The sequence below is a fragment of the Hyperolius riggenbachi genome, chromosome 1 (assembly GCF_040937935.1).
Source record: "Hyperolius riggenbachi isolate aHypRig1 chromosome 1, aHypRig1.pri, whole genome shotgun sequence".
NCBI classification, from domain to species: Eukaryota; Metazoa; Chordata; class Amphibia; order Anura; family Hyperoliidae; genus Hyperolius; species Hyperolius riggenbachi.
Genome location: NC_090646.1, coordinates 566146046 through 566160208, shown reverse-complemented (window position 1 = coordinate 566160208; position 14163 = coordinate 566146046). Strand labels below are relative to the sequence as shown.

Sequence of the window (14163 nt, the reverse complement as noted above, 5' to 3'; positions counted from 1 at the left end):
CTGTTAAATGATTTTGTAATGCTATAACATATTCAGCCAGGTTTGAATGGAAAGCTTGCATTTGTTGTGGTAGATAAATGCTTGTTCTGGGCACCTTGCCAAAAAGAATTTCATAAGGACTTAAACCAAGTCTATGTTTCATGGGAGTGGTCCTGATACTATAAAGGACCACAGGGAGACACTCTGTCCAGGGCTTACCAGTTTCCTCACACATTTTTCCTAATTTGTTTTTAATGGTACCATTTAACCTTTCAACTTTCCCACTGCTTTGTGGATGGTAGGGGGTGTGGAAAGCTTGTTTGATACCCATGGCTTGCATGACTTCTTGTACTACCTGTCCAGTAAAGTGGGAACCTTGATCACTGTCAATTACCTCTGGTAATGAGTACCTGCATATCACCTCAGAAAGCAGCTTCTTAGCAACTGTTTTTGCATTTGCCTTGGCCACAGGCCAGCATTCGGGCCAACCTGAAAAGAGATCAACACATACCAAAGCATATTCATAAGTTCCCACCTTAGGTAGCTGAATGAAGTCAATTTGCAGCCTCTGGAAGGGGTACTCAGGCCGAGGCAAGTGCCTCTGTCTAACTCTAACCATTTGTCCAACATTATGACGCATGCAGATCTCACAATTGGCTGAGACTCGGGCAGCAACAGGGCTGAACCCAGGAGCTATCCAGTACTTACCCACCAAAGCAACCATGCCATTCTTACCTATATGCGTAGGTCCATGCAGCAGAGTAGCCATCATTGGATACAGTGATCTCGGCAGACAGTACAGAGTTCCAGCCCTCCACACTCCATCTTCTTCTTGCTGAGCCCCCTTACTTGTCCATGCAGCTTTTTGTGTGGCGGCCTCTTGCATTTGAAGTACCTTTAAAATCTCCACATCTATGGGCACAGCCTGTTTGTCTGTCATGGGGTACAGGGCGACTGTTATTATGGGAGTGAGGGCAGCGGTCTTAGCGGCTTGGTCTGCTAAACGATTTCCTTTGGCTTCTTTAGTTTGTTCCTTAGTGTGAGCTTGCACCTTTAGTATGGCTACTCTGGCGGGCAACTGAAGAGCTTTGAATAACTCAGTTACAAGTTCAGCATGTTTAATTGGGGTACCTGCAGCCGTCATAAAGTTTCTGGACCTCCATATTGGACCGTAGTCGTGTGATATGGCAAATCCATATCTGCTGTCTGTGTAGACATTGGCAATCTTACCAGCGGCCAGAGTACATGCATCAATGAGGGCATGTAGTTCAGCTTCTTGAGCTGATTTGTGGGGAGGCAAAGATTTTTGGACAAGGGCCTCTTCTAATGTGACAACAGCATAACCTGTGTGTGCTTTACCATCTATGTAGTACCTGGAACCATCAACAAAGAACTCAAAATCAGGATTTTGTATGGGGGTGTCCTGGACGTTGTCCAGCCCCTTTGTTTCAGCTTGCATTAACTCTAAACAGTCGTGTTCCTCAGAACCTTCAGTTTCTTCATCTGGCAGTAATGTAGCTGGATTTAGAACACTACACCTTTTTAATTTTAAATTTTCAGGAGTGAGTAGAGCAACTTCATATTTTGTTAGCCTTGCTACAGACAAATGTTTAGTCTGTACTTTGTTCAGAATTTCAAATACACTGTGCGGAGTCAGCAATGTGAGACTGTGTCCTAACACCAGATCTGCAGATTTGGTTAGCATAAGGGCACAGGCTGCTACATTCCTGACACATCCAGGAGACCCTTGCATCACTGTGTCAAGTTTGGCTGAAAAATATCCTACAGGCCTCTGCCTCGAACCATGCAACTGAGTGAGGACTCCCATAGCATGTCCATTGCTCTCATGGCAGAAAAGAAAAAATTCCTTCCTATAATCGGGAAGGCCGAGCACCGGAGCGGTGGAAATGGCCTGTTTCAGCGCCTCAAAAGAAACCTTACCCTCCTCAGTGATAACAAACGGCTCCTTTGATGTGGATTCATAAAGCGGAGCCATCAATTGTGATGCTCCTGGAATCCAATCCCTGCAGTAACTTATCAAACCCAGGAAAGTTCTCAGTTTTCTTACAGAAGTGGGCAAGGGGTAATTTTTGACATTTGATACTCTGTCAGCAGTTAAATGTTTTGCACCTTGTGAGATACAATGACCCAAAAATATTACCTTTGTTTGACAGTATTGCAATTTGTCTTTTGACACTTTGTTACCTGTTTTTGCCAAATAGCACAGCAGACTGACTGTCTCTTTCCTGCAAATCATTTCAGAATCGCAGCAAAGAAGCAAATCATCACAGTATTGAAGAAGCTGAGTGTTGTCATGGTCACCCCTCCATCCCTCAAGTACCTGATGCAGAGCTTGGTTGTACAGAGAAGGACTACTTACACCACCTTGGGGCAAAACGGTCCAACAGTAAGGCTTCCCATCAAAAGTGAAACTAAAGAGTTTCCAGCTTTCTGGGTGGAGCCTAACGGAAAAAAAACGCATTCGCGAGATCGACGACTGAAAAATGGGTGGAGCTTGGAGGTATTTGACCCAAAATGGTGTAAGGATTCGGGACAATTGGTACATCTGCATCTATGATCTTATTTACAGCCCTTAAGTCATGTATGAAGCGGTAGGTTCTGGACTTGGCTGTCTTCCCAGCTTCCTTCTTCAATATAGGGTACAGAGGTGTAGAGGATGGAGATGACATTAACACCAGAACACCAGCTTTTACATACTCAGCAATTTGTGACCTGATGCCATCTTTTTGTTCAGGACTAAGTGGATACTGATGAACTCGTGGCAGTACAGCATCAGGTTTTAATTTAATTATGACAGGAGGGACATCAAGTTGTCCAACATCATATTTGCCTTTTGCCCATAAGTGGGAGGGAACTTTTTCCAACTCAGGGGCAAAGGGTGCTTGCTCTGGTAGCGGGTCTGGAAAGTGAATGAGAGCAGACATCAAATTTAACACATGTGGGTCTAGCGGACTGGTTACCCGTATACCTTCTGGTCCATAATCAATGTTGGCCTGTATTAAACTCAAAATGTCAGCACCTAGCAAATTTTCTGGAGTAGTGTCAGAAACCATAACAGATGTTACAATGTCAACCTGATCTCCCACCCTCATTGGTATAACCTTTGTTTGTTTTAACTTGATCTGTTTGCCCCCCACCCCTATCCCAACACCTTCCTTTGGGGTAAGCAAATGTGGGGGAACCTCTGATGCCTTTAAGATTGACTTACTGGCCCCTGTATCCACCAGGCAATCAAATTGAGAGTATGGAGCTTCACGTAACCATAGTTTTACAATAGCATCCTTGGAATTTGCTCTACCAGTGGTCACTGAGTAAGTGGATACAGATTGGCCGAATCCCTATTCATCACCTTCTTGACCAGCAACAGAAGGGTTAACATGTTCAGCATTTCCTGGTATGACCTCCATACAGGACCAAGACATATGGCCCTTCCTCCCGCATCTGAAACAATCTCTCTCATTCATAGGGATGTAGTTGCCTCCTCTTCCTCCCCTTCCTCTGCCTCTTCCAGTGTATCTACCTCTGGGACCACCCCTTCTGTATCCTGTCTCCTCTTGTACCACCATAACTCTCTGAGGCTTGTCCTTCTTTTTAAACTTTTCATCTAAACCTCCCATGATGGGTAGTAGCAGGTTTTCCTTTAAATTCTTAGCCTCAGGCCTGCTGATGAGCAGGGCTTCCCTATACTCTTTCCTTAACCCATTGAGGTAAGCGGTTCTCAATTGAGAATCGTCCCTCTCGTTCTCTCCTACGTAGCCTGCATCTAAAAAGGCAGTTTTCAATCTATGCCAGAATGCAACAGCAGTTTCATCTGACTCTTGGGTTAGTCCTGAAGCATAATTCCAGGACTTTTCTACTTTTCCCTTCAACCACTCATCTTGCAGATGTGTGATGAATCTTCCTCCTTCATCTGCTGAATTCTTGTCCCCAGTAACAGTATGTGAAGCTATGATGGGATCCACCACAACTCCATGTCCCACTTTTAACATCTCCTCTAAATCTAACATCGTGGCTCCATAAGTCCTCTGGATGGCTGCAAGGCGTCTACAAAATCCAGAAGGATTTTGTATGGGATTGGGGATGCTACTGGCCAAGGTCAATTGCTCTGACCTAGACCACGGTTGATTCCATTCAATTTGGAACCTGGGAGTCAGGTCATCACCTGCTAGTTCTGCAATCCTTTGAGTCCTAACAGGGTAAAAAGGATTAACAACTGGATACAGGGTATCAATTTGCTTGACTGACAGAGGGGCAGTTGGAGCAGGGCTTGGAGTTATATAGGGAGGAGGGGGAGAAGGCACATCCTGCAACATTTTCTCACATGCATATCGTACATGCTCAACTTCCTCATCAATCTCATCATCACTTATTTCATCACTCTCAGTCGAAAGTTCCAATTTTGATTCAATGTTTGTAACCCGTTGCTTCCTGAAATAGGCAAGAGCCTTTTTCCAGACATAATACCATCTTTTGTACTCAATGGATCCTTGAGTTGCTGCACCTATCCGATTAGCTACTAAATCCCTTTCCTCTCTACCCATCTTCTTGTGCTGTTCAAGCCAATGTGCAATTTTCCCACTCAAATTTGGATAAACACTGATTAATTCATCTAGGGTTTTCTGTATTTTTGTAACTCTGTTGCTCTGCCTTCTTTGCGGTATCTGCTTTGTACTTACCTTACTCCCGACATTTTCTGCAGTGAGAGAAGAGACACTAGCTGCTGCAGCACCTGCTTCAGTAGGTGCCGTAACCTGAGGAGCAGCAGCTGCTGCTCCCTCAGCTACACTTGGAGCAGCTAACCTGTTTCTAGCCTGTTCTAACAACTGAATTACAGCAAGCGTCCCACTATTTGTGACACTTGGATCCTCTCTGTCATCGATGATTGATTCATCGGGCCACCCTGCGGGCAACCTACGTCTGCTGGCATACCTGTAATTGCCTGCATAAAAACATTCTACCATATCTGATGACTTGCGCTTGCTCTCAGCCAGCCAGGTGTTGGCTTGAGCTGATAACCCATTCTTTTCTAACCATGACTTATTCTTTGCTATAAAATCTTCCCAAAAATCTGCGTCTAACCTTCCTTTTTCTGGCAGTTTACCCCTTCTACACATGTCTTTGTACGGCACAGTTGCCCAAGTGCCATGGTTTCTTTCCATCCAATCTATAGCTGTCTCACCAGGAACAGGGGGTGGACTGGAGTCAGTAGTAGACTGACCCACAGTCAGACGGGACACCAAGCTTCCCATCTTTTTACCTATACCTATTTTAAAGTGCACTTTATAGGGATGGACTGCAGCCTCTTACCACACAAAAATACCCCCTGTGCAGCTATTTAACCTCTCTTGGCACCTGTTAACAATCCAATGCAATATTTCAGACTTTCATGTATGTTGTACCCCTCTTCTTATTTCTCAGTCCTATCTGTACAAATCTTTCTACCAAAAAAGATCAAAAGAGGTGAGATATAATTCCTGGGCCCTTAGAATCAATATCTCATCTCTGCTGCAATATTTAAAAATTACAGCTGACTGTTAACCTATACAGACAGACTGAGAGTTCTACACAATCAAGGGCAGCCTAGAGAATGGATTACTCAAGACACTGGGCTTCAGTATCTTATACTATCCATATCAGTTTATACATGTTAGTCTGAAATGACATTTTCCCATCTATACCTTTTTCACTTTCTGTTCTATCTTCCTGACAATTTGAAACTAGGTTTCAAGTTAACGATTAACACTCTTCAAGCAGACAGCGGCAGATGAGCAAACAGTGATTTCTCTCTAGCAAATACAGAAACTAGACAGTAATATTTTAACCCTCTAGATCCTCCTAGAAAACTCAATTAGAAACAGCACGGCTACTATTAAGAAAGATGACATGATGGTAACATCTGGAGGTACGCAAACATTGTCAGACAAATTTATCAAATATCCCAAATACAATGCCAGATTACATAAAAATAAACACCATAAGCAATAAAGATACATGCATACACAGTACATTCATACACACAATGCACAGATAATCCGAAGCCAAGGTTTCTGAAGCACTGATATACTCACTCAGGGGCAAGCCGGGAGCCTGTGGGAAGAGAGATACAAAGTGCTTACCACTAGTGCAGTTGACACAGATGTCTCTGTAGGTCGTCCCACATCTCCAGGCCAGGTTCCCTCAGTGGATATCAGATGTTCAGTCTTACGTTCGGGCGCCAAAAACTGTCAGGGCTGAAGACAGGGCCAGGCAAAAGTTTGGGTAATGGAGCTCAAGACTCCAAGTACACGTTGGCTTTGGATACCCAAATTAGTAGGCCGAAGCCTATGACCCTTTACCCTTCAGTGGAAGAAGTGACACGACACCACAGGATAGCTTAAAATCACTTCCTTGTTTTAATGAGTTCCGGTCAAAGCTTTTATTCAGTAGGAACAGTAAGGTGGTGTACAAAATTATCCAATCATAGCAAAGCACGTAGGAACCAATCACAGCCTGGGGGTTTAACTTTCCCTGACCAATCCTAGTAAGGGATGTATGTACCATTTTAGCCAATCCTGGCAAAGAATGTATATGAAATGTATGGAAGGGAAATCCAACACATCCCACCAGGGGGAGCTCGTTCCTAAAATATGATAGTAAAACAAGTTAGCTCAGGACAAGTCTTATCTAGGTGACACTGTCCCAGAGACCCCAGTGTTCTCGGTCATCTATCTAAGTTAAACATGCTTAAGTAAAGAAGTGGCTTAGTTACATAGTAAAAAGCAAATAAAGCCGAGGAACTTTCGACTTGTTTTTGCAAAAGAAAATCAATACTTGCTGACACAGTAAATCTAGCAGAGAAATAGCTTTCCTGAACAGTTCTGAATTCTAAGAGAACCTGTCATTATTGGGCCTACAAGGGCTTATGTTCATCTATATTAATATCAAAAACCTCACAAGAGCAAGACAGCCGTTAAAAATGTAAGGATACAGAGAAGTCCAACAATCCTTAGAAATACAAAGGCTTCAAATACAGCAAAAAAAATTTGAAATTGTCCTTTAATATGAGAAAAAGGAACAAGAACATCCAAACTCAGAGAAAAGTCCTGTAATGTTTAGCCTAACCATATGCTGCAGCTGTCCTCTCTAATGCCATCCATGAATACAAAGTAAATTCCATTTTACCCCATATCTGCAAGATCTAGTAACCCAAAAAGCTATATCTAGGAACAGCTATCACTGAATAAATGTCCACTTGCTGAAGACCTACATCCAACCTTCATCCTTAGCAAACTTTCAAGAAGAGATCTCTGCAGGCCTTGGTCCAGCCTCCACTGCACAAATCAACAGCTGAAAAGCCCGCCCTTTACCTCTTTTTTTTGCTGATGTGATGAGAAAGGCTCTGCTTGAGCATAGTTTCATCTTAACCCTACCTGCCTCCCCTCAGGTTCTAATACTATATTTACATAGCTGTAGTAGGAGAGTAGAAGAAACATGCTAAAGTCCATCCTTTGCAAAGTCCACCTGCATTGAATTCAGCTGTAATTTGTTGTGTTGCTGCCCTTCTGTTGCTGCGGACTATGTGCGCTACTCACCTTTCACCTCTCTCGTTCACCAGCCTTTTTTGACCAGAATAGTCATCGCTTGAGTATTTTTGTTTTTTCTCAACTGCCACTCTCTAAACCCCCAAGATACTGTTGGGCGAGAAGATCCTAAAAGAGAGGTTGTTTCAGACATGCTAGCACCAGCTCTTTTTGCACCGATGATCATCCCTAGTTCAAAGTCACTTCAATAGTTCAATCTTATGTCTTACCCATTTTGATATTGTAGATGTAGCAAAAAGGGGGAAAAAGATAAATCAATACATTGCAAAGTGAGAAGTTAAAAAATAGAAGCGAGATCAAGAAATTATCGGTATCTACATTTGATCCACATTCAGCCTGTACATAATTATCATTATTACTGGCAAACAAGAAAAAAAAAACAGACAACACCATTATCTATAACCACACCCCCTAACAATGTAATAGGCTAAAATGTTTTTTTTATATAGGTATACATATGGACAGAGGAAAATAATGGTTGCTAGGCAGTTGGAAACAGCCATTATTTCCCACAATGCAACAAGGCTCCCACAGTGTGATGCTAGGACCTAGGTGCTGACATCACACTGTGGGAGGAGTTACACCACAATATCAGTCATACAGAATGATCTATTCGAGAAAAGGTAAAGATTTCTCATTGGAAAGGGGATATCACCCACTGACTGGGATGAAGTTCAATCCTTAGTTACATTTCCTCTTTAAATTCCGTGATAACTACGTCGTTCACAGCTGAGTGTACCTTATATAAGCAACTTTGCATTATGTCATGTCACTCTTCATATATATATATATATATATATATATATATATATATATATATATATATATGGTAAGTAACTACAACCTGCAACTATACTGGTATACAGAGATGCAGTCATTTATTTATTTTTTGCTTTTTTTTATTGTGCAGGTCTAGGATAAGCTTTGATTGATGTGTTATGATGAAATACATGCACCACTGAGTATTGTTGAAACCTACCTTACCAGCACTTTGTGTCCCTTCTTATGATCTTCTCTTTATCCCAGACCTTTGTTTACTGCTGCTGTCCAGCGATATCAGGAGTTTATCAGCAGTCTCCAGATTCAGGTTACAAATTACTGTGTCAACGTTTGTGCTACAAGCCTTCTTCAGGATGCCGAGAGCCACCATTGGGATGACAACAAAGCTTTTTATGAGGTGTGTGTAAGAACAGCATATTTCCAGTGCCCACTGGTATATTTCATTAGCTGTCATCATAGATAATTCAAACCAGAACCTCTTTCCAGGCTCTCTCCCAGAAGAGGCATCTGTACAATGGACAGCAAGCTGCAGCCAGAGTCATGATAAATGATCACTCTCTTTAGATCTATAAATGCTCAGTTCATTTAAAACTGATTTTGGACTTGAACAGTATTACCCGTATTATTGCAGGTATTATTAAGAGAAATTATTTTAGTTTGTTGGTAACATGGAAATTTCCATATACTAAATCTCTCTGGAAGTGGATGTTTGGCTATTCTCAATGCAGAATGGAATCCATAGTGGTAAATGCATAGTTACTGTGGCTCTCTTTCACTCTGTGGAGGAACTGGAAGAAGTTTTGAAACAGGACTATACCATTTATTGGCTAACTTAGAGGTAAATAAAAAGTAAGCTTTCAGCTAATAAGCCTTTTTCAGACTTAGTTCCTTTATATTGACAAGATGTTAAAAAGACACAGCTTATATACCTTATATAAGCTGTTATAACAGAAGTGTGTTTTAACATCTTGCCAATATACAGGAACTAAGTCTAAAGAAGGCTTATTAACCAAAAGCTTACTTATTATTTACCTCTTCATTAGCCAATAAATGGTATCATCCAGATTCAAAACTTCTTGCTTTTACTGATGGCTAACACAGTACTGCACTCTACCACTTCTTCTATGGACGAACTGGAGAAAAAGCTCTTCATACTTACTGTATTTGAGCTGAGGATGTTATTGCCACCATGTCATATTAATGGGTGGATGTATTCACTTACATCACTGAAAGTTTCTGTTTTGTCACTTCAGCGTGCATCAAAAACTAATTTAGACTTCACATCTAGGATATTCAGCTGCAGGCATCAAACCAATCCAGTCTGGCTCCCCCACTCCATTAGGAAGTTACCAATAATTGTGAAATCATCTTCTTTCTACCCAGAGAAGCTTGAGGGGGCTGTAGGGGTGGCACTTCTGTCAAAGCTGGGTTCCATAATCGTAACTGTAGGAAGAAAAAGCTGTCCCACCTACCATAACCCCTGTCCTGGATAATCTCTTCACTTCTTTTGGTAGACAAATGATGATTGGAGGTGCTAGACCACAATGCCTAGATTTTGTCCAAGACATTTTAGGTAGGATCCCACATTCTTGTTTTAACATATTTGGGGGACTAACAGATAACTGTATTTATGATATGTGCTTAAGTACAGTTATACTATAAGGTTTATTACATTTAAAGCTGAATGTATCTTCCCATTATGTGAAAATTAAATTATGGCCTCCATTGATGTCCTCAACCTGCTGTTGACACTGCTGCTGACTCCTCGACCTCTGTATGCTCCTTCTGTGATGATCCTGCCTTTTGAGACAAGTGGAAACAAGAAAACCTTCATGGCCTTTGGCTCTATATCAAGACAGAATCATGTTTATATAGTACCTTTGGACCTTATTTAACAAAGTCCTTGGGAAACATTTTTGATACCTATAGCAATTAGCTAGCTGTGTTGAATTGGGAGAACAAAGTAAAAATGTGTCTCACTATAGTGAATAACCATAATTCCACCTTTGTATGCTTTAGTGAGTTAGTGTTGCAATATTTCACATAAATATAACTATATTATATGTTTCTATAAAGGGAGGGTATGTAATGGGCAGTTAGTTAATTATAGAGACTAGTAAGTCGGCATTTGATAGAGTTGGCATCTCTGTACCAGACTTATGTACTGTGTGCAGCTCTGAGTGATGTTCTCAGCTCAGTCTTCCATGCAGTTATTGTAAGATTGGTTTTGTCACCAGGATAAATAATTACCAGTGTAGAGATAATATTTTGGAGGTTTATGTGATAAAGCCCAGATGTTTGTTTCCTGATGCACTAGCTGAGTAAAATCGCACATCTGTTTATGTTGTACTAGCTTACAGAAATAGCAGATGTCTGCAATGGGAATGTAACTTGGAATAACAACACATAGGGAGAAAAGGTCAAATGAAGTGGATGAATAAAGCTGAATAATGAGAATCCGGATAGAATAGTGAGATCACTCAATATGATTCAAATTGTTTTTAAAGGTGTTTATTGAAGGTATATTGCTATGATAGTTGATGCTGTTGTAAGCTGTGCCTTCAGTATTACCATAGACATAAGACTGCAGCAAACAAGAGTTATACAGCGCACAATCACTCTGTAGAACAATAATGCCATAAACATGACCCTCTCTCTGAGTCACGGCATCCATTCCAGACTACATGAATTCATATGATCCGCAGTTAGGTTTGTATTGGTGGTATCACTTGCAAGTAAAGGTGGTCAATGAGAAGCAAATAATGCTCCCTGGTTTACAAATGAATTGCAAATGTTATGCAGGTTGGAATTGGGACAATCAAAATTGTCAGGTTGGAATTATTTGCATCTCACTGATCTTCTCTTCTTGCAGGGGTCATAAAACGTTTGGCTAAGTGTTCTAACACAAGGAAGTCTAGCCATTGAATTCCAGCTTTTAATGCATCTGAAACGATCAGTTGATCAGTTTCATATTTTTATTTATACAAGATATAGAGCGCATGACAAAGTCCTCAAAAGTGAAACAACAACACAAAGCATACAGCAATATATTAAGCTACAACAAGTAAAATACTTCATAATGAAACTTAACCACTTCAGCCTTCCGTCATTTTCACTTTATGCATCTGAGCAATTATCACCTCCCATGCATTAGCCTATAACTTTATCACTACTTATCACAATGAATTGATCTATATCTTGTTTTTTCCGCCACCAATTAGGCTTTCTTTGGGTGGTACATTTTGCTAAGAGCCACTTTACTGTGAATGCATTTTAACAGGAAGAATAAGAAAAAAAAACAGAAAAAAATCATTATTTCTCAGTTTTTGGCCATTATAGTTTTAAAATAATATATGCCTGCATAATTAAAACTCACGTATTGTATTTGCCTAATAGTCCCGGGTATTACACCATTTAAATTATGTCCCTATCACAATACAATACAATACAATACAATAACATTTATAAAGCGCTTTTCTCCCATAGGACTCAAAGCGCAATCACAATGTATGGCGACAGGAAAGATATTGCAGTTTTAGAGCAGGTGCAGAGACGAGCAACAAAATTGATTTGTGGGATGGAAGGTCTCACTTACCAAGAAAAGTTAGATAAACTGGGTTTATTTAGTCTAGAGAAAAGATGCCTTAGAGGGGATCTATTGAACATGTATAAATACGTCAGAGGGCAATATAAAAGCTTGGCGGATGAGCTTTTTGTCCCTAGGCCTTTTCAAAAGACTAGAGGACATGATCTGCGCATGGAGGAAAAACGTTTAGCCATTTATTTAGGAAAGGGTTCTTTACAGTAAGAGTGATTAAGATGTGGAATGCATTGCCACGGGAAGTAGTTATGGCAAATTCTATACCTGCATTTCAAGGGGGCTTAGATGCTTTCCTTGCGTTGAAAGACATCCATGGCTACAATTACTAGGAATGCCCAATGATGTTGATCCAGGGATTTTATCTGATTGCCATCTGGAGTCGCGAAGGAATTTTTTCCCTTTTGGGGCTAATTGGACCATGCCTTGTAAGGGTTTTTTGCCTTCCTCTGGATCAACAGGGATATGTGAGGGAGCAGGCTGGTGTTATACTTTGTTCTCTGGTTAAACTCGATGGACGTATGTCTTTTTTCAACCCAAGTAACTATGTAACTATGTAATATTTTATTTGGAAATAAAAGTGCATTTTTTTCCGTATTGCATCCATCACTATTTACAAGCGTATAATTAAAAAAAAATAGACATATTTCATCTTTACATTGATATTTAAAAAGGTAAATATTTACATGTTTTTTATTGTAATGTTTTTTGTTTTTTTAATTAAACATTTTATTTGGGTATTTTTGGGAGGGTGGGATGTAAATAGTAATTTTTTATGTAAATATGTGTTTATGTTTTATTTTTTTTTACATGTAGATGTAGTTTTACTTTTTGGCCACAAGATGGCAACCTTGAGTTTGTTTACATGACGTCACTCTAAGCGTAGCATGTACGCTTAGAGGGATGTAGGGGCTATCAATCCGTGGTCGGGAGCGCACATGGCCTTCTGGATGTAGCTTCTATGTCCAGAAGGCTTTAAAGGTTAAAATAACATTTCATAGCCAACATCAATGTGCCTCAAAGTAGCCTTTAGAAACCTTTTCCACATAATTTGATCAAAGGCTTTCTCTTTCTCCCCCATAAAATAATCATAATGAGGCAGCATTTCACCATAAAATAATTGTAATGAGGCAGCGTTTCACCATAAAATAATCGTAATGAGGAAGCATTTCACCATAAAATAATCGTAATGAGGCAATGTTTCACTAGAAAATAATCCTAATGCAGCAATGTTTCACTAGAATATAATCCTAATGCAGCAATGTTTCACTAGAAAATAATCCTAGTGTGGGCAGCGTAGAAAATAATCCTAGTGTGGGCAGTGTTTTGCCAAAAACGAATGATAACCTGTAAAAAGAAAAGCATTTACTCCCCTGCAGAAGACTTCTCTCCCTGGGCGCAGCTCCTCCGATGATCTTCCTGCAGCCAGCCTGCAAAAGTCCCACGCTGAGAGGCAGAGAGCAGTGCTACGGGAAGATGGCACCCAAAGCCCTGTACTGGAGACACAAATAGTTTCCAGTACAGGGCTTCGGGCGCCATCTTGCCGTAGCCCTGCTCTGCCTGCCGGAAGACTATGCAGGCTGGAGCTGTGAGCTGCGGGGATGAACTGGCATGGTGTCTATTAGACACCGCAGCCAGTTCACCACGGGGGTCCCCCTGGTGGGGGAAAGTGGGCGTTCCCCCAGCCCCCCCCACGGCAGCCCCCCCTCACCCGGAGGTCCAGACAACCGCTTGTCCTTGCCTGGTGGCTGAAACGCCCCTGCATCTACCTTGTTTAGTAAGCCAAGCATGAATGCCTATAGCCCTCATGGTGCCTCTCTGCCAAGCAGGAATCCCACCTAATCAGTGAAAATTCTGGTGTTGAAAATGGGCACCAGGTGGTTAGCCAGGATTTTTTCAAATAATGTAATACTTTTTTTAGAAGAAAATTTAGCATATTGCTGTCACAGGATTGTGGGTTCTTATCTGGCTTAGGGATCACAGCAATTTGAGCCTCTAAACGCTATTTAGAAGGAATAGTCTGATGGGAAATCAAGTTAAAAGCAGATCTGAAATGTGGTGCCAGGTCTTCCACATATAGTTTGTAATATTGATTAATCAATCAAACCCATTAGTTGTTTGTCAATTAGCTTTCAGGTGGTTCATCAACCAGCAGCAGCTACGTTCAATTGGCTCAAGTTTTGATCTGTGGCAATTTACTTGGAA

At 41.0% G+C, this 14163-nt stretch overlaps 1 protein-coding gene across 8 annotated transcripts in view; it reads left to right on the top strand.

Annotated features, from left to right (window-relative positions):
- KIAA0825 (KIAA0825 ortholog) overlaps nt 1-14163 on the top strand; it is a 516601-nt gene that overhangs the window by 118938 nt on the left and 383500 nt on the right. For all 8 annotated transcript variants that reach the window (XM_068247538.1, XM_068247506.1, XM_068247507.1 and 5 more), the window contains exon 9: nt 8607-8757. In XM_068247538.1, coding sequence (XP_068103639.1) covers nt 8607-8757 — 151 coding nt within the window. The remainder of the gene's footprint in view (nt 1-8606; nt 8758-14163) is intronic.